Genomic DNA, 21,254 nt, shown 5'->3' with positions numbered 1-21,254 from the left:
AATTGTTACCAAAAAAATCTATATGACAGTCACGTGTCAAGCCATAATTGTATTTAAAAAAAGGCCAAAAAATGTCAAATGCCATTATAATACTAAGTATGAAATTTAAGGACTAATAGCGTAATAAAGAAAAAATCCAAGGGCTAAATAACATCACATAAGTCAACAAAACCCAAGAACCGATACAAATGAGCTCCAATTCCAGTACATTAATCTAAGAATCAAGTCACAAAATTTGTCTGGAATTGGAGCTCATTTGTATCAGTTCTTGGGTTTTGTTGACTCATGTGATGTTATTTAGTCCTTGAATTTTTTCTTTATTACGCTATTAGTCCTTAAATTTAATACTTAGTATTATAATGGCATTTGACATTTTTTGGGCCTTTTTTTATACAATTGTGGCCGGACACGTGACTGTCATATGGCTTTTTTCGATAATAATTTGAGAAAAAATCATCAAGGGTATTTAATGTGTTCAAAATTTGAAAGTTCGAGTACCAAATTTGTTTTCGTCAAAAATTTGGGGATTAAAACCGCTTGTGCGTCAAAGTTTAGGTACCAAAACTGCATTTTTGGCCTTTTTTAATTCCATTTCGGCCGGACATGTGACTATCACATGGCTTTTTCCGGTAATAATTTGGAAAAAAATCGTCAAGGGTACTTAATGTGCTCAAAATTTGAAAGTTCGGGTACCAAATTTGTTTTCGTCCAAAATTTGGGGACTAAAACCGCTCGTGCGTCAAAGTTTAGGTACCAAAACTGCATTTTTCTCTTATTTATAATCTATCTTACAAATCAAACTCAAGATTCAATTGATCTATTAGGAGTCTAATCGATAGAAATCACAAGACAACGAACGACTGCACCTATTCACAATCCGTTATGTTGGATTGACCACCTGGCCCCTCCAACTTCCCAGGTTTAGGCCCGTCAAAGGCTTCAATATTTTCATAAATATGGTTAAAGTGAGCCTAAGCTGCGATTGGAAGGCTTCAATATTTTCAATAGTTTGTCACCACACCCTCGACAAACTGGTGGGGGAGCAGCATTTAGGGCAAATAGCACGCGGGTTACAGAGGACTTGCAATGTCCCATAGAATCTTAGGTTTTGTAACAGTTGCTGTTGGAGCACCAGTAGAAAGCTTTTGGAGATGAGATGTTTCTGGCGGCGATGCATCAATTGAGGGCAACAAAGGGACTGAACAAGCTGAAGATTTTGGTTTGAGAAAAATGTTTTTCATCTGGTTGGGTTGCATGTATGTTCTACTAAAGATTTTCGATGCTGTCGTATGAGTTTCCCAAGCAACCTGCCATTCCTTGATCCCTGAGAAGCCTGATAATCGTACCTACGGGCAAACAGGGGACGTGAAAGAGGAAATCAACCGCGTTTTTCTCTGCTTCGGCGCATAGTAACTTTCTGGCTTTCGGTGTCATCCAAAAGTTTTCAAGCTCACTTTTGGGTCTGCCGTTCTTTAATGGTTATTGATCTCATTTAGCTAGTGCCTCTGTAGTTATCAATCAGTGTAAAAAAGATGCGACGAGGATCATTCTCAGGTCAAGTGCAAGAATTAGCCGATTGCGGTTTTTAATTTGGGTCCCAATCAAATGGGGTTATACATGATTTAAAGCAAAATACAGCTAAAGAATTTCTTACGAAAATTCACCTCCTGTAAAAGAACAAAACTCGGGAAGGTACATTAAATTGATCATGGTGAAGCATGCAAACGCAGACTGAGTACGTAATTCCCACTATCACGTCAAGACATAGTATAGTTGGATCTTGGATTTATAGTAATGAACATTCCACATTAACATTAATTCTCATCCAAAATTTAACTCAGAGAATATAACAGTAAGAGCATATTCATTTTCCCATATTCTTCAGGAAGACATTTGTGAGCACCGTCTTGGACTCCAAAGACGCCTGGAGCAACATCAAAGCCTGCAGTGCAGAGAGAACATACTCATGATATTGTCCACTCCTATTTCATTAAATTAATTAACCATCGTACATTAACAATAAATAATAAGTTCTCAACTGATTGACTACCTCATTCATGCCAAGATTCACAAACTTCTCCTCCAGGGCTCCAACTTCCTTCACATTGAACCTGTTAAGCAATGCAATGCTAGAAATAGTAGACATGGGCTGCACCACCAAGTCATCCATAACCATATAGGTCACTACACCCTTGACAAATCCCCCTTCGTCCCCTGCACTTGCTTCTTGCGCTGCTGGGGGAGCAACATATGTCATTCTGATTGTCATAGCATTCTTGCACCGGGGACATATCGCCTTGGGATCATCAGACGCAAAGTTGCAATCGTGACCATGGCCGCACCTGTAGAAGACAGTTCCGGTTGCTCCATCGTTGAGGGACAAGAGAGGAATAGAAGCAGCAGCGGAAGAAGGGGCTCTTGGCTTGAGAAGGGTGTCTTTGCTCTGGTTGGGTTGTATATATGTTTCGTTTAGGCTCTCAATGCTCTCGTATAGGTTAGCCAGGCAACCTACCATTCCTTGCTTTCCCAGAAGTCTTATAACAGTTCCCACTGGCAAAGACAGGACATGGAAAAGGAAATCAACTGTGCTTTTATTAGCTTCGGCAAATAGGACTTTGCGGCTTTTGGTGTCGATCAAAAGCTTCAAACTCACTGACGACGAGGCTGCTGCAGCCATGCTTATCAAAGCTTTGTCAATTAGTAGTAGTCCAATAGACAATGTGAAATGTGGGATGTGGAGTTGAACTGTTGAAGCACTACGTGTATATAAAGGAAAGAATTGAAGAAGTACAGGTGCATGCATCAAGAATTCAAGACGGTTTGGAGATTAGATTGGCGTGATTAGTTGGCTTTGAGTTCCCAGAAGTTGTTCTCGAATTAAATATCAGAAAAGATTCTTCTTATCTAATGCCCTTCAGTGTGACAGGTGGAAAGTCCACTCGACTTCTCTTTGTAAACTTTTACTCTGCCCTCAAGAAGCAGATTGGGCATACTGCTTTAGTATACTGATCGACATTTGAATTGGAAAATTTTGCAGTTTAGAACCTTATGATATTTCGAAAAGAAGAGATCACAGTCATGATTCTCACCATCTCCATATTCTCGTTTAGAAGAGTAGAATTCTCATGGAAATCTACAAAAGGTTAAAAAAAAAAAAAAAACAAGGCATGCAAACATTGTTTGGAATCGAAAAAAATGGTCCCAGTATACTTTGATGTGCAGTTCCGCTCTGTTCTCAAGTGACCATTTTGTTGGCAATTTTGTTTATTGCAGAAATCTTCTCTGGTTTGTTGAGTATGACTTGTTGGCAACAAATCAGTTTCATGTTTTAACAAGAATGGCAGATCAGGCTCAACTATTAGAGCGAGTCTTTCAGCTATAAATAAGCTAAAAAATTTAGTTGTTAGTGTGCTAATAAATTGTGATGTATTATGCACAAGCAGTGATACATATCATTTGAAATGTCAATTAGGCATTTTAAATCAACAAACAAAAGGTCACCAGAAAGTTGATTATTTCTGGAGGTTAGTATTTGTGTTTGTTTTTACTGAACTCTCTCATTACCAGAATCGGAAAGACTGAAACTTCCGAGCCTGCCTTTATCCGCTACAGCAATTTTCGATTGGAGATCTTAACTCCAGGAAAAGCATTCAATTGCCAGTTTTCATCCGAAGTATCCATGGTGCGCAGCTGGTACATCCGATAATATATATTATGGGCTAATCAAGAAAAGAAAAGGCTAAAAAATGACTTCGAATTTCGACTTTGAAATCACCATTTTTTTCCTTAGGATTCAAGAAATAGAAGACGCATAATTTGGAGGAGTCTAGAGATGCCACGCGAATTACAGATTAACAAATAGTACGCTATGACAAGCACGAAACAGGCAGATTCATGCTGATGCTTAACTAAACTGACCAACGACTTAACACAGGAATGCATCAAACTAGACAACATGAAATTAGGGATCATTGGATTGGATTGATTACACCCCAAAATTGTTTTAGGCGTCACTTGACGGTCCTCTTCCTCTTTTTTGGGTTACTTTTGCCAATCAAGAAGACATCAGTAAGCACCTTCTTCGACTCCAAAGATGTCTTGAGCAAGTCCAAGGCCTGTTCAGGAAGAAATCAAGAAATTATACGTTACGTACAAGCAAGCTTAATATACTATTAGCTACTACAAACTCATGCATCCCAACTGCCTACCTCGTTCATGCCAAGATTCACAACTTTTTCTTCTAAAGCGCCAACCTCCTTCACATTGAACTTATCAAACAGAGCAATACTAGAAACACTAGACAACGGCTTCACCTCTAAGTCATCCATAACCATGTAGGTTACCAAACCCTTCACAAACCCGCCACCTTCGCCTCCCTCACGGGATTGTTCTTTCACTACTCCTGGGGGTGCAACATAGCTCATCTTCGTGGTCATAGAGAAACGGCATACGGGGCAAATAGCACGAGTATCATCAGTGAAATGCCTGCCCATACAATAACCCGAACCCCCGGAGCAAGTGTAAGTAGCTTTTCCACTCGTTTCGCTGCACGTTAGGGACAATAGAGGAATCGAAGCAGCAGAGGAAGCGGGGGTTCTTGGCTTGAGAAGTGCGTCTTTGCTTTGGTTGGCCTGTATGTAATTGTCATCTAGATTCTCAGCACTCAACCCCCCATTCCCAAAGGCGATGGTTTTGGAATTAGATAGGCGTGATTCAGTTGGATGGCCTCGATATGCTAATTAATACTACTGCTCCCACTGACGGCTTAAATTAATTAGCATTGGGTATGAGTAAATTGTAATGAAATGGGGGGTTTATCTAAGGACACAGAGGCAGGAGCTAGGTAGCAGAAGCAAAGGAGGCGTGAAGGTCAGCAGAGGAAGGCGTGATCACTGGGCCAGAAGGTCATCGAAGGCGTGATCAGAGAATCACGCCTTTCCTGGGATTCAGCTGCTCCAACAGAAATTCAAAACGCGCGGCAACTAGCAGATGCTTTGGACACGTGTCTTACTCTTATTAGTCTAGCTAGTATTCTGTTAGGTTCTGTTAACAATAAAAGCAGGCTTGTCTGCTCTATTCTAGTGAGTTTTTTGGAATTATTCTCTCAGATTCATCTGAATTAACTTGAGGATCAATCCTCATTCTTCCCTCCCAAATTTTCCTTCAATCTTTCCCCTTCTTAGCTAAATCCATTATTTCTGTTCTTGTAATTTGTTTTCCAGATTCAATTAATGAAAGTTGAAGTTCAATTCGTTCACTTTTCATTGATTCATTGGTAATTGATTTCTTAGTTTGAGCTTGTTCCCTTCTGGTTCCTGCAAAACCCTGGCTTCTCTGGTTTCTGTACCATAACAGTGGTATCAGAGCTAGCTACGAGCCATTGGGAAATGGCTAAAAATCAGGATGAGTTAAGGAAGGAAGTGACAGAATTGGGAAGCGTAGTAAGAACTTTTGCTAACAGGAGTGATGGACTAGAACATGCTGTAAGGATCATGGAGCACAGGCAGGAGAGCACTGAGAAGGCTCTCAAAAGTTTGGATCAGAAGTATGAAGGCATGATGAACATGATGGCGCAAGTATTAGCAAAACTAAATGACAAAGAGAAGGATCTGGCAGGCGGCAGCTCAGTGCCAGAACTAGGACACCAGGAAGGTAGCAGGAGGAGAGAGGGGCAGAAAGGGGTCCAGGATAGATCTGAAATCAGAGAGAACCGAATACTTTCCAGGTTACCTAAGGTGGATCTACCAGCATTCAATGGGGAGAACCCAAGGGAGTGGATTAGGAAGGCCAACAAATACTTTAAGATCAATGGAGTGGAGGAGGAGATGAAATCTGAGGTTGCATAGCTCTACCTCAGGGATAAAGCAGATATATGGTTCCATGGAGTGTTTGGTGGCAGAGATGCTGTTCCATGGGAGGAGTTCTGCAATGCACTATGCGAAAGATTTGGTGATGGCTCTCCTGAGGAAGCTATAGAGGAATTCAATAAACTGATGCAAACAGGATCAATAGCTGACTACCTGGAGCAATTTGAAATGCTCAAAGCCTTGGTAATGCCTTCTCTTCCCCATTTACAAGATTGCTATTATAAAACCTGTTTCCTCAGTGGATTGAAAGAAGAGATAGTAACTATGGTAAAAATGGCCAAACCTAAGTCACTAGCAGATGCCATAGAGGCTGCCAAACTGCAGGAAAGAAACCTGAGAGCCTTACAGAAGATCCATAAGACCACCTCTTACAGCCCCAACTACCAGAAATCTTTACTCAAACCCACAAACTATACAAAACCTCCTGACAAACCTCCCAACTATCCTAAAGTTCCTGACAGATCATTTCCTAAAACACACAACAACTACACCAATCCTCAGAACCAGTTCAAAAGACTCACCCCAGCAGAACTCAACCTTAGGAGAGAGAAGGGGCTATGCTTCAAATGTGCTGAACCCTATACCATAGGACATGTGTGTAGGCAGTCTCATTTAAACTTGTTGATAATGGAAGAAGAGGAGAGGGGGACCACTGAAATAGAGGGGGAGAAGCAGGATGAGACTGATGTGTTCTGTGATTGCATTGGAGGGGAATTAGAAAACGAACACATGGAAGTGTCCATCCATGCCTTGGCCGGGGGAGTGAACATAGGACCATCAGGATCAAAGGGATAATTAAGGGAAAAACCATTGTTGCATTGGCCAAAAACTTGAAATTGGGGACAGAAGGGGGAACTCTTTTAGTAAGGGTGCCGAATGGAGAAAAACTACAGTCTAGAAACATTACAAAGCCAGTAACTTGGAAAATGCAGGGGTATGAGTTCCAACATCAGTTCAACACACTAAGGTTAGGGGGTGTGACATGATTCTAGGAGTTGACTGGTTGGCAAGGTACAGTCCCATGGAATTTGATTTCAGAAGTTTGAGTATGAAGTTCAGGAAGGAAAGGCAACAGGTAGAGCTGAAAGGGGAGGACAATACAGTACAATTAAAACTGATAAGAGGAAGTAGGCTGTACAAGTGGACTAGGAAGCAGTCATATGGAATCTTGGCACAGGTAAGTACAGTGGTGGATAGGAAACCAGACCAGGAGCCAATCCCACCAGAAGTAGAGAAGCTGTTGCAGGAATTTAGGGATGTATTCTAGGAACCACAGGGATTACCTCCTGAGAGGAGTCAGGATCATCATATCACTCTTAAGGAAGGGGCAAAACCATTCCAAATAAGGCCCTACAGGTGCCCCTACATCCAGAAAACTGAGATTGAGAAACTAGTGCAGGAAATGCTCCAAACTGGGATCATTCAGCTGAGCAGCAGCCCCTTTGCTTCTCCTGTACTTCTGGTCAAGAAGAAGGATGGCTCATGGAGGTTTTGTGTGGATTATAGGCAGCTCAATGATCTAACAGTCAAGAACAAGTTCCCTATGCCCCTTATTGATGAGTTATTGGATGAACTGCATGGATCCAAATACTTCACCAAAATTGATCTCAGAGCTGGATACTTCCAGATAAGGGTAAGAGAGGAAGACATACACAAGACAGCTTTCAGGACACACCAGGGGCTATACGAATTCAAGGTCATGCCATTTGGGCTGACCAATGCCCCTGCAACCTTTCAAGGTTTGATGAACCAGGTTTTCCAGAAGCAACTCAGGAAGCATGTTTTAGTATTTTTTGATGATATTCTGATTTACAGTCCTACTCTAAAGGAGCATGAGCAGCATGTCACTGAAGTCCTGGAGATTCTGAGACGACACCAGCTCTATGCAAAAGAGAGTAAGTGCTCTTTTGCTCAACAACAGGTGGAGTACTTAGGCCACATCATTTCAGCAGAGGGAGTAAGGGCTGACCCCTAGAAGATTGACAGCATGATGCAGTGGCAAAAACCAGTGAACACCAAACAGCTGAAGGGATTTCTTGGACTGACAGGATACTACAGGAAATTTGTCAAAGGGTATGGAGCTATTGCAAAGCCCTTAACCACTCTCCTCAAGAAGGATGGTTTTAACTGGGGGGAGGAAGCTGAGGATGCTTTTCAGAAGCTGAAATTAGCTATGTGCAACACCCATGTGCTAGCCCTCCCAGACTTCTCCCAACCTTTTGTGGTTGAAACAGATGCTTGTTATGGGGGAATAGGGGCAGTTTTGATGCAGAACAGGAGACCCATAGCTTACCTCAGTCAGAGCTTGGGACAGAAGAACTTGGGATTGTCAATTTATGAAAATGAGTTGCTTGCCTTGGTCATAGCAGTCACTAAGTGGAGACACTACTTAGAAGGACATCATTTCATCATCAACACTGACCATCAAAGCTTGAAATACCTGCTGGAACAGAGGATCACCACCCCTCTCCAACAGAAGTGGCTGACTAAACTGATGGGATTAAGTTATGAGATCTGCTACAAAAAGGGGAAGGAGAATGTAGTGGCAGATGCACTATCCAGGAAAGGAAGAGATGAAGCTGAATGTGCAGTGACCTCCACAGTCACTCCAGAATGGATGAAGGAGGTAGTAGGAAGCTATATGGGAGATGACTGGGCACAGGATATCATCAGGGGTCTTCTCACCTGCTCAGGACTGAGCTCAGATTACAACTATCAAAGTGAAATTCTGAGGTATAAGGGGAGAATTGTAGTAGGTCAGGGGGGAGACATAAGGAAGAAACTCATCTCTACCCTTCATGACTCTCAGCTAGGAGGACATTCAGGCCAGTTGGATGAGGGCTAAGCAGCTGTTTCACTGGCCAGGTATGTTCAAGGAGATCAAAACAACAATACTGCAATGTGATACTTGCAGGAGGTGCAAAGATGAACGTGCGGCCTATCCAGGCCTTCTCCAACCTCTTCCTATCCCACAACACTCCTGGAGTCACATCACCATGGATTTCATTGAGGGGTTACCCAATTCAGAAGGGAAAGATACCATCATGGTTGTGGTGGACAGGTTTACTAAGTATGCACATTTCCTGAACCTAACTCACCCTTTTGATGCCCCTAAGGTAGCTAGGCTCTTCCTAGATCATATCAGTAAGTTGCATGGCTTGCCCCAGAGCATAGTCTCAGACAGGGACAAAATCTTCATCAGTCAGTTCTGGATTGAATTATTCACACTACAGGGGGTAAGGCTGGATATGAGCACAGCCTAACATCCTCAAATCGATGGCCAAACAGAGAGGGTCAACCAAGTGTTGAAAATGTATCTCAGGTGTATGTCTCACTTGGAACCCAAGAGATGGAGCACGTGGCTGTCATTGGCAGAATGGTGGTATAACACTACTCACCACACTGCTATCCAGATGACCCCTTTTGAAGTCTTGTATGGATCTAAACCCCCTCAGCTAGCTCTTGGCCCCTATGAGCAAGCTAAGGTGGCAACAGTGGGTGATTACTTAAGGGACAGGAAACAGATGGATGAGCTGCTACAACAAAATCTGAAGGCTGCTCAGGAGAGGATGAAAAAGTATGCTGATGAACACAGGAGTGAGAGAGAGTTCCAAATAGGTGATTGGGTCTATTTGAGGCTACAACCTTATAGACAATCATCAGTGGTGGTGAGAAGCAATACCAAGCTGTCTGCTAAGTACTTTGGTCCCTACCTCATCGAAGACAAGATTGGTAAGGTGGCTTACAGGCTTAAATTGCCTACTGCATCTAGGATCCATCCTGTGTTCCATGTCTCCCTGTTGAAGAGGAAGCTGGGGACCAAAGCCACACCTATCTTGCAACTCCCAGATACTGATGAAAAGGGATTACTCAGGGTCGAACCAGTAATGTTGCTGGGAAGACGAATGATCAAAAGAGGAAATGCTGCTGTCTCCCAGTGGCTAATACAATGGTGGGGAACTGAACCTACAGATGCTACTTGGGAAGATGCTTTGATGATCAGGGAGAAGTTTCCTCAGTTTCAACCTTGAGGACAAGGTTTTTTATGGGGGGGAGGTATTGTAATGAAATGGGGGGTTTATCTAAGGACACAGAGGCAGGAGCTAGATAGCAGAAGCAAAGGAGGCGTGAAGGTCAGCAGAGGAATGCGTGATCACTGGGCCAGAAGGTCATCGAAGGCGTGATCAGAGAATCACGCCTTTCCTGGGATTCAGCTGCTCCAACAGAAATTCAAAACGCGCGGCAACTAGCAGATGCTTTGGACACGTGTCTTACTCTTATTAGTCTAGATAGTATTCTGTTAGGTTCTGTTAACAATAAAAGCAGGCTTGTCTGCTTTATTCTAGTGAGTTTTTTGGAATTATTCTCTCAGATTCGTCTGAATTAACTTGAGGATCAATCCTCATTCTTCCCTCCCAAATTTTCCTTCAATCTTTCCCCTTCTTAGCTAAATCCATTATTTCTGTTCTTGTAATTTGTTTTCCAGATTCAATTAATGAAAGTTGAAGCTCAATTCGTTCACTTTTCATTGATTCATTGATAATTGATTTCTTAGTTTGAGCTTGTTCCCTTTTGGTTCCTGCAAAACCCTGGCTTCTCTGGTTTCTGTACCATAACATAAAACTAGGTTGATATTCATCTTGGGTAATGCTCCGGAGCTTTAACTCCTCGACTGCAACATTTAAATCTGATTCAATATACCGTCTACATTAGGAAAAAACCAATCGATTCGCACTTTTGCACTTTAATGAATTCAGAACAGAAAATCATAGTCATGGTTTCACCTCAATCAGAAGACCAAATTCTACTGGAGTAACAAGAGTAAAACAGGGCTTCCAAATCAAGGACTCTTATAATTCAAGAGATCAATTTGTTCCGCGCAATATTAGACAGAATAAATTTGCTAATAAATTTTAATTGGGGTCGGGGGTTTCTTGTTCTCATCAATTGTACTACTCTAGTAACTGTTTCTTTAATTTCACCATTGATTTTCTGCATTTCCATCCTCGCTAACTTTGAAAGTCAGAATCTTTATTCATGTTGTTGAACAGAATCAAATCATTTTGTTGCGTTGTTGGTCATTGCATAGAAAAACATGGAATTGAGAGGAGAAATTCACGTTCCCGATTGCAAGATCTTTGCGTCGTCAAATTGAACTTTCCCTGGCTTGAGAAGGGTGTCTTTTCTCTGGTTGGGTTGTATATAAGTTCCCTCAGCTCACCTTTTTGTACTGATGTCTGCCTATAATTGCTGCTGCATTGTTAAACTATGTCTTGTTCGTCGGAGATTTCTTCTAAATCAGAACCCTTTTTCCTTGGATATATGACGATATTTTATTTTATTTTATTTTATTTTTTACTAGTATGTAACTCTGTTCAACATATGAGCTTGCTGAATGCTGATCTGCCCTTTGTTGATTTAATATCTCTCAAGCTTCTGGTGACCGCCAACTATGTCATCTGCTCAAACTGAAGTTATTTTACGAGCACATACTATATTCAGAGGATGAACTTTCCAAATGGTGATTTTGAGTTTGTTAACTTGATTTCTTTCGAGCTTCTGGACCCTACCTAGATTGTATTTCTTCAGAAAAGAGGGGAGCTGGGCGATTTGTCTGTTGACATTTGACAATTGATACATGGGCAGCTGCTTACCAATTGCATGATTAAATCAGTTAGTTTGGATTGCTTGGTACATTATTAAGTCTCGAGATTTTGTTCCCCCCTTTAATTTTAATAAATACCTTCACCAGACATGGCAGGTGTCTACCACTTCCCGGTTGTGGGGACCGTTGATTGTCTGGAAAAGAAAACAAAGGAGTTTATCGTCGCCCGTCAGTCATCTATATGACTGCACGAGCTACATCTGAACCCCATTTTCCAATATATAAATGGCTTGCTTTTTGGGGGGTGACAATAATTTAGAATTGTCTGTCGTCTTTCATCTAGTTTGGAAATGGGAGCATTGTTTTGTAACTATTGACAAAAATCAGTAATCTTCTCGCAGCCAGACATTGGCAGGTGCCTGCCACTTTCCTTGTGTCGCAGGCCGTTGATAAAAACACCGGTGATAGAGGTTAATGACTAATCTGAACATCATAATGTCTTCCTTTAATATGTTATGGGGCTGTTTTCCATTTACTATATATTTATATCTCCACATATTTGCAGAATGCAAGGTCTGGAGTGATAATGTCTAACCCATAAAGCTTTCTCCAGTTCTCCACTTTGAATATAGTGCATATTTCCTTAGTGATCTCTTATACTTGCTTGGTTAAAGCTGCTTGTACCTTACTATTATTATAGTTTGACTTACTTCCAGATAGCATCAAATGGGATGACAAAGGGTTGGCTGTGGCACTAGCTCAAAATGTTGATACAGGAGCTGTCTTAATGCCAATAAAGATGCACTTCTGACAACCATATCTTCACGTAAGGCAACATTCTATAGAAGGTATCGATCAACTTTGTGGACAAAGGGAGAGACTTCCTTGAATTTCATTAATGTCAGTGATATCTTCTTAGATTGTGATCGTGATTCTGTAATTTTTTTGCTCTTTTAAGTGTGGATCAATTGTATCTCAGATTACTGCCCTCTGCTTTTATTGAATCAACGTTCAGGACCTACTTTTCAGATAATAATATATCTTGGGAAGCCTGATGGACCAGCTTGCCACACTGGATCTGAGACTTGCTATTATACGTCCATTGATGACGTGATCAGCTCACAGGTTCTCATTTGATGCTTAATCAGCTGTAATATTCTGTCAAAGATAATGAACCTGAAACTAACTAATTGTGTTTAAATCTCTTCATCGTTATATTTGTGTTCTCTCTTATGGTAGGCAGAGGAAAATAAGCTAGCATTGACTACTTTATATGCCTTAGAATCGACCATTAATCAACGAAAAGAGGACAGAGGATCCGCAAATGGAAAGCCATCTTGGACGAAGCGCTTATTGCTTGATGACAAGTTGCTGTGTTCAAGAATCCGGTATCATGACCAGTAAACTTTTTCGGTTTTTTTTTAGTATGAAGTTCTTGGCTTTTCTTCATGTAGGGAGGCTTTTGTATGAATAGATGTGCTTGCATTCGTCTGCTTGCCCTGGGGTTTTTTGTGTTTCATAGCGCAAGTATGAGTAGTATCCACCCGCAGTAAAAGTTGTCTTAATCTTTGGAGCTCTTTGGCAGGTAGGAGGCTGATGAACTATGTCGCACGCTGGAGGAAAAATGAGGAGAAGACAAGGACTGCCTCAGAGATGGCATGGTTTTGCTGGAAAGGAGGGGAGTTAAAATTGAGGATGTCCTACAAATCTTGAGAGTGAGGTTTTCCCAATCAGGCATCGAGGAAAAGAAAATTCGCAAAGCATAGGCTTGCTGTATCTTTGAAGATGTCCGTGCTATAAAAATTTCAACCATGTAATGGATAATACAAACTGTTAACGCATGATTTATAACGATTGCACCTAAGAATTGTGTCTTGTATACATCCTCTATATAGTGAATGTCCATTCCAACTTTGATTTCTGTGTCTTTTGAGAAACACACCTTTGTGTTTCACTAAGATTTTCTATGCTGTTATATAGGTTAGACGAGCAACAAACCATGCCCTTCTTTCTCAGAAGCCTGATAACTGCAACCAGAGAGTCAGAGAAAGGATATGAAAGCAGAAATCCAGTGTTTTTTGTCAGCTTAAGCGCATAGAACTCGGTTGTTTTTAGATATAATTTAAAACATCAGTCAAGGTTGACGATTAAGAAACTCTTGTGACATATGCGCATGCTGATAAGGCATTAGGGTGAAATGAATTAGATACCAGTGGAAGTAATCATTTAGAATTGGTACCTTAATTAAGCAAAAAAGGATCAAAATAGTCATTGATTCGAACATAAAATTGTTATCCAAAAGTGAAATACGAGACAATTCTCATGGAGTTTTAGATTTGACATCCAAGAAGACACTGGTAAGCACTGTCTTGCACTCCAAAGATGCCTTAAGCAGCTTCAACGCCTGTCACGTAAGAAAAGCTTGAAATTAACTCATGGTGATGAACGGTCAAGTTTTGTCCGCTAAATAAAGGGAAGACATTGAAATAAAAAAAGAAGTAAACTAACATTGAAAGAAAAAAGAAGTAAGCTTATGAAACGACAGCCCAAGAAAGGAACAAGTACATGAAGCTGCGTTATATCAGCTAGTACTGGAAATTTTCTTCTTAAGAAAAGAGAGGATAGATTAATCGGTAGCAGTAACAAGCAAAATACTTGCATAAAATTATCGACCTACCTTATTCATGCTAAGATCCACTTCCTTTTCTTTGAGGGCGCTTAGATCCTTGACATTAAGCTCGTTAAGCAGAGCAATGCTGGAAATGGCAGACATGGGCTTCACCTCCAAGTCGTCCATGATCATGTAAGTCGCCGCCCCCTTCACAAATCCGCCTTCTTTACTGTCCTCATCGCTGCCATCAGTTTGTGGGGGAACTACATATGTCATGACCGAAGTCATGGTGCGCTGGCAACCGGGGCAAACAGCTCGAGGGTCATCGGTCACATGCCAGGTACAAGCATTACTAGTTGCACTAGTAAAACCAGTAATGCCAGAATTATTGCCGCACTTATAAAATGCTTTGCCGTGTGTTATCTCCGGTTTCGGCGAATCCTCGAGCGCCAAGAGAGTGAACGGAAAGGCAGGAGCGCCGGCAGGTGGTTTTGGACTTAGCAAGATGCTTTTGTTTTGGTTTGGCCGGATGTAGGCTTCATCGAGATTTTCGATGCTATGGTACAGATTTTCCAGGGAACCAATGGTCTCTTGCTGGCGGAGGAGCCTTGTAACAGTAGCCAATGGCAAGGAGAGGATATGAAGTAAGAAATCTACGAAGTTTTTCCTGGCTTCTGCGAACAGAAGTTTGTTGTTATCGGTGTCGATCAAAAGTTTCAAGCCTATCTTGGAGGCTGCCATGATGACTTGTCAAACACTTCTCTGTGAATGTAAGTGAAGGATTGCTTTTGCAATTGATGATACTAGTATTGCCGTAAATATATATTGGAAAACAAAAGTGGGGATGTTGTTACTTTTGAGTTTTGGCCGACACTTTCGACATGCCACTTTTTTTCTTTTTCCTTTCTTTCTTAGTTGTAAAAAAAGACTTAAGAGTGGTTATTTTACAGGTCAGGGGCACTAAACACTAGCTGTTAATCGAACCGGGTAGCTCGCGAGCCGAGCTCGACCCGGCTCGATAAGAGCTCGACTCGGCTCGTTTACAGAGAGAAACGAGCCGAGCTCGAGCTCTACTCAATACTCGTTTATTAAACGAGCCGAGCTGTGCTCGGCTCGTTGAAGCTCGTGAGGCTCGAAGGGTAGGGGTATTGTCGTCATTTCATCATATATGTGGTACTAAACCTAAGTCATCTCCCGTCTGTACTCTGTAGCCCTAATTTTTCTTTCCTCTTTTACTAACCTTTTCCCGCATAGCAGCCATGAGCCGTCACCCTCCATTCTCAGTCGCACGTCGCACGCTGCACGGACCCTCCATTCTCACCGCCAGGCGCCTTCCCTAACCTCCCCTGTTTCCTTTTTCTGTCAACTCTTTTCCAGTTCCACACCCGCAGCCGCACCCTCCATTCTCACCACTGTCACCGACTCACCATACGGAGCAGCCGCACCCTCCTTCTCGTGACTCCATGAGCAGCACCATACGGAGCCACCTCGGTAGAGCCAGGGGCTATGCTCGGAGCACTGGGATGCATCACCCCAGAAGTCCTTGAGAAATATCTTAAAGTGGACTTTAAGGAGCCAGTGTGGTTCAAAGCCAGAGCACAGATCTTCTCAGAAGGTGGGCTTGACTACTTGGGAAACCCCAACCTTGTCCATGCTCAGAGCATTCTGGCAGTGCTTGGCTTCCAAGTTGTTCTCATGGGTCTTGTTGAAGGATATAGAATCAATGGTCTTGAAGGCGTCGAAGAGGGCAATGATCTCTACGGTGGCCAGTACTTTGATCCTCTTGGTCTAGCCGATGACCCTGTTACCTTTGCTGAGCATAAGGTGAAGGAAATCAAGAATGGAAGGCTTGCAATGTTCTCCATGTTCGGCTTCTTTGTCCAAGCTATTGTCACTGGCAAAGGCCCTATTGAAAATCTCTTGGACCATCTTGACAACCCAGTTGCTAACAATGCCTGGTCTATGCCACCAAGTTTGTCCCCGGATCGTAAAGTTTTCTTGCTTTGTCTGGACTAAAATTTGTGAATGGAAACTTTTTTATTAATTTATATTTATTTTGCCCAAGTAGATAAAGCGATTGAGTTCATGTACCGTCACGGATCCGCGATAGATAATCTGTTTTGGACATTTTGGTCACTGATGTGTTGTGGAAATGTTGAATTGAAGATGATAAATCAGGGAAAGTTTATCTTCTTTTGTTAGGCTAAATACGAGTGTGGCGGGACCTGATGTGGTGTCTCCCGTAAACGAGCTTGAGCTCGAGCTTCGAGCTCGATGAGCTCGGCTCGATCTCAAACTCGAGTTCGAGCCCGGGCTCGAATTTTCTACCAGTACATCGAGTCGATCTCGAGCGCCTTGTGAAGCTCGAATTACTAATCGAGCGAGCTCGAGCTAGCTCGATTAGAGGTTCGACTCGAGCTCGATTGTCCTATGCTCGAGCTCGACTCGGCTCGTTTAACAGCTCTACTAAACACTAAGTCGTCTGACGGCGTTTGGTTTTTTATTTGTAGTACTTTTTACCTGAACGTTATTTTTGCTGCATTTTTCCCCTTCTGTCAAACCACGTTAGGTTTTATCATTAAAAAATATTGAGGTTTGATACAAATATGGAAAAATATCTCTCTCATATGCATTCTCTTGGGCATTTTAAATTTTCAACAAATTTTTTTTGGTTGTTAAAAGTACATGGTATTTTTTTTGTACATGAAATGATTTTATTTTACGTTTTACATAGAATCCAAGGGCATGTGATTTTTGCGAAACCAAAAAATATTGGATCTTTTTCTTTTCTTTTTAAGTATCGTTTCTACAAATTGTTACCTTGAAGTAACATTTTTGTCGTTAGTATTGACTGTTAGTCAAACGAGGAAAGTGCAAAAAAAGAGAGGAGGAAAGTGCAACTGAAAAGATATCAAGGTGGGAAGTAGGGCTGCAAACGAATCGAGCCGCTCGCGAGCGGCTCGAGTCAAGCTCGAGTCGAGCTCGATATTAATCGAGCTCGAGTCGAGCTCAGAATATTAAGCTCGTTAGCTCGCGAGCTTGGGTATATATATATATTTTTTATTTTTATTTTTATTTAATAATAAAATTACGTATATTATATATATATATTTTTTATTTTTTATTTTCATAGTAAAATTATGTATATATCCTTAATATTTTATTATTTATTAAGAAAAAAATATTATTTTATTTATTTTTTTAAAAATAAAATAATTATTTTTTATTTTTTTTCGAACTCGAGCTCGAGCTCGAGCTCGGCTCGACTTGATTCGAGTCGAGCTCGAGCTCGAAATTTGCCGGCTCGTCGAGCTCGAGCTCGAGCTCGAGCTTGGTAAAATTTAGTCGAGACTCGGCTCGATTAGCTCAAAGCTCGACTCGGCTCGGCTCGTTTGCAGCCCTAGACTGGGAAGTGAAATGGCACCAAGCTTTAGAGGAACTTACTTAATGCTTTTAATCCTTAACCTAGAAGATAGGTATTGCATCAACCCTAATAGACACAGTATCTCTTTTTAAATTGTTGAAAAAAGTAATTTTGATCGCACATATATTTGTTTTTATAAATCCACATTATGTAAATATTCCTCATACGAGAGTTAATTTTTTTATATACTTAATGGAAATTTTGAGAGTCTCATAAAATCAGAACCGAAAATTAAAAAAAAATATTATATATATATGTATAAATTAAAGAAGAAGAATCTCAGCATATCTGTATCTTGATGATGAGGGGATCATTACGGGAAGGAGCTAAAAGTAATCGTACAAAAGATGATGATGATGATGATATACTGAAACATGTTTGTTTCTTTAAACCAAAATTCAATTCTTTCTGGCATCTTATATGGGATTATGAGTGAAAATGTGATTAATTATTTTTAATCTATCTTCAAACATTTGAATTGGAAAATTTTGCAGTTTAGAACCTTATGATATTTCGAAAAAGAAGAGATCACAGTCATGATTCTCACCATCTCCATATTCTCGTTGAGAAGAGTAGAATTCTCATGGAAATCTACAAAAGGGAAAAAAAAAAAAAAAAGGCATGCAAACATCGTTTGGAATCGAAAAAAATTAGTCCCAAAAGGTATATTTTGATGTGCAGTTCCGCTCTGTTTGTTCTCAAGTGATATGCAGCTGGTATACCCGTCTGGACGTATTATCCGCCAATCAGTTAGGGTTTCTAGTGCTTATATCCCTCGCTAGTTTACATGATGGGTATGTGTCGACTTGGGCATCAATCATTCGAGTACTTATCATTTTGTCTTCTTGAAGATGAATATGAACCATTCAAATATTTCCAATTTAAATTTTCCTTCACATGCAAATGAAATGTGACAGAGAAACTCTGCAACCCATACATAAATCGTTCTTGGTGAAGGTAAACCGCTACGATTGTCCACGAAATTACTTTCAGCGCCTGGATATGCCGAGATGCAAGCAAACACAAAATCAAGCACGAAATTCGAACTACTAGCGCGTCAAGACGTAATAAAGTTGAATCATGGATTCATATTAATTCTGAGAATTCCACATTAACATATTGATTCATATTCAAAAGTCTAGAACTTCAACTAGAAACCATAATAACACATAGAACGTAACGGTAAGGCAGCATTCTTATTTTCCCACACTCTTCATGAAGACATTTGTGAGTACGCTCTTGGACTCCAGAGATGTCTTCAGCAACTTCAGTGCCTGTTGAAAAAAAAAAAAAGGAACTCAAGATATTATTTACACCTCTGCGATTAAATATTCTACATTAACATTTAGTTAAGTTCTCAATTGATTTGCCCACCTCATTCATGCCAAGAATCACCGCCTTCTCCTCAAGGGCTTCTATTTCCTTCACATTAAACCTGTTAAGCAGTGCGATGCTAGAGATAGTAGACATGGGCTTCACCACCAAGTCATCCATAACCATATAGGTCACTACACCCTCGACAAATCCCCCTTTGTCCCCTACAGCTGCTTCTTGCGCTGCTGGGGGAGCAACATATTTCAGGCTGATGGTCATGGCATTCCCGCACTGAGGACATATTGCCCTATGGTCATCAGATACATAGTTACAATTGTAACCAAAGCCGCATCGGTAGAAAACAGCTTAAAAGTATAACTAACCCGTAATCCTGTTTCTTCATTCTTTCGCAGAAACATTAGACAGAATAAATTTGCTAATAAATTTTAATTGGGGTTGGGGGCTTCTTGTTCTCATCAATTTTTCTACTCTAGTAACTGTTTCTTTAATTTCACCTTCGATTTTCTGCATTTCCATCCCCGTTAACTTTGAAAGTTAGAATCTTTATTCATGTTGTTGAACAGAATCATATTATTGTTGCGTTGTTGGTCATTGCATAGAAAAACGGAGAATTGAGAGGACAAATTCATGTTGCCGATTGCAAGATCTTTGCGTCGTCAAGTTGAACTATCCTTGTGCTATTTGCAGATTTAGATCTTCATCATCTTTTAAGTGTATTTGTGTTCCACTAAAATTTTTTCGAGGGCCTGAAAGAGTACAAGGTAAATTACTGCATTTCTGAGGTAGATGTTGTTACTTTTGAGTTTTGTCCGACACTTTGGATATGCGCCTTTTTTCTTTTTCCTTTCTTTCTTAGGGGAGAAGACTTGAGACCTTTTTTTTTGTTTTCCTCGGTAACTTAATCTATCCTAATATAAAGGGAGGAGAACTGCTGTAAATAGAAGCTCCATCGGAAAAAATCAATAAAGACAGCCACATATAATAATAAATTGGGTCGAGACAAGGTTTAACTCTTGACCTCCCAACACCACCGAACTTGATGTTTGACAGTGACCACCAAGCCAAAGGCCAGAAGACTTAAGACTGAGAGTGGTTATTTTACATGCCAGGGGCACTAAACACCAAGTCGTCTGACGTTTGCTTTTTATTTACACTTTTTACCTGAACATTTTTTGCAGCATTTTTACCTGTCTGTCAAACCACGTTAGGTTTTATCATAAAAAATATCGAAAGTTTCAAATTTACATTTTCTTTCATCTTTTTTTCTCTTCTCTCAACCGGAACTTCTCATATCACCTATATTTGGCAATGCAATTTTTTCTTTTCTTTTCTTTTTGGGAAGTAAAAATAAGTTTTCAAAATATCCCATTTTTATTAAAAAAGAAATCTCATCATGTTAACTAAATTCAAAACTTTGCTATTGTTAAATATATTCTTCCTCAAATTAACATCAATAAAAGGAGGTGAGATACAAATATGATAAAATATCTCTCATATGCATTGTCTCGGACATTTTAAATTTTCAACAAAATTTTTTTGTTGATGTTAAAAGTACATGGTATTCTTTTTGGTATTATTTTATAATTTTTTTTATTTGTACATGAAATGAGTTTTTTTTGCATTTTACATAGAATCCAATTCTTTTCTTTTTAAGTATCGTTTCTACTAATTGTTACTTTGAAGTAACATTTTTGTCGTATAGTATTGACTGTTAATCAAACGAGAAAAGTTCGTCCAACAAAAAAAAAAAAAAAAAGGAAGAAAGTGCAACTAAAAAGATATCAAGGTAGAAAGTGAAATGGCACCAAGCTTTAGAGGAACTTAGTGCTTTTAATCCTTAACCTGGAAGATAGGTATTGCATCAACCCTAATAGACACACTCTCTTGATAAGGATTAACACAGATGCTGCATTCTCAGTAGGAATGGACAAAATGTGGACTTGGAGGGGTAGCAAGGGACTGGAAAGGAGGGATAATAAAAGCATGGGCAAAAGCAGCAAGGAAAACCAGTGAACCACTGGTGAGGAAGCTGTAGTGGAAATGATAATGGAAGAAAGCACCAGAGATTCCAGAGTTGCTGTTTCACTAGAGGACATACAAAACATGAAAAGTCTGTTTGACAAATGTACCTTTTCTTTTGTTAATAGACTAAGTAATGGATGTGCACACAATCTAGCAAAGTTTGCTGTCAAACTAGTTACAAAAGTAGATTGGGAAGGAAACTTTCCCATGTGGCTCAAAGAGAGTGCATAAAAGGATCTTTTGGGTAGTTACCCAGTTGTAACTGAGTTTGTGGTATCAAGTTAGTAAATGAAATATATACAAATGCTTTTGACAAAAAAAAAAATAGACACTCTTTTTAAATTGTTGGAAAAAGTAATTTTGATTGCACATATATTTGTCTTTATAAAT

At 40.3% G+C, this 21,254-nt stretch overlaps 3 protein-coding genes and 1 long non-coding RNA gene across 4 annotated transcripts; 2 read left to right on the top strand and 2 right to left on the bottom strand.

Moving 5' to 3' along the window:
* Window positions 1-1,864: 1,864 nt before the first annotated feature.
* On the bottom strand, window positions 1,865-4,424 carry LOC140037406 (uncharacterized). The gene is made up of 5 exons (XM_072081545.1): window positions 4,209-4,424; window positions 4,046-4,115; window positions 3,046-3,133; window positions 2,051-2,756; window positions 1,865-1,942 (listed from the first exon to the last, which is right to left on the bottom strand). Exons 1-5 carry the CDS (start codon window positions 4,422-4,424, stop codon window positions 1,865-1,867), a joined length of 1,158 nt encoding a protein of 385 aa, XP_071937646.1.
* Window positions 4,425-11,825: 7,401 nt separating this feature from the next.
* Window positions 11,826-13,389, top strand: LOC113730548 (uncharacterized). The gene is made up of 5 exons (XR_011840148.1): window positions 11,826-11,942; window positions 12,189-12,320; window positions 12,488-12,597; window positions 12,712-12,860; window positions 13,058-13,389. It is a non-coding gene; the product is annotated as an uncharacterized lncRNA (long non-coding RNA).
* A 327-nt stretch (window positions 13,390-13,716) lies between these two features.
* On the bottom strand, window positions 13,717-14,883 carry LOC113730544 (uncharacterized). The gene is made up of 2 exons (XM_027255277.2): window positions 14,150-14,883; window positions 13,717-13,876 (listed from the first exon to the last, which is right to left on the bottom strand). The coding sequence occupies exons 1-2, from the start codon at window positions 14,822-14,824 to the stop codon at window positions 13,793-13,795; spliced, it is 759 nt and encodes a 252-aa protein (XP_027111078.1). The 5' UTR covers window positions 14,825-14,883; the 3' UTR covers window positions 13,717-13,792.
* A 575-nt stretch (window positions 14,884-15,458) lies between these two features.
* LOC113730547 (chlorophyll a-b binding protein 3, chloroplastic-like) lies at window positions 15,459-16,137 on the top strand. Its single transcript, XM_072078542.1, has one exon. The coding sequence runs from the start codon at window positions 15,590-15,592 to the stop codon at window positions 16,097-16,099; it is 510 nt and encodes a 169-aa protein (XP_071934643.1). The 5' UTR covers window positions 15,459-15,589; the 3' UTR covers window positions 16,100-16,137.
* The last annotated feature ends 5,117 nt before the right edge of the window (window positions 16,138-21,254 follow it).

Source organism: Coffea arabica, chromosome 2e, assembly GCF_036785885.1.
Source record: "Coffea arabica cultivar ET-39 chromosome 2e, Coffea Arabica ET-39 HiFi, whole genome shotgun sequence".
Classification (NCBI taxonomy): domain Eukaryota; kingdom Viridiplantae; phylum Streptophyta; class Magnoliopsida; order Gentianales; family Rubiaceae; genus Coffea; species Coffea arabica.
This window is presented reverse-complemented; position numbering and strand designations above follow the sequence as displayed.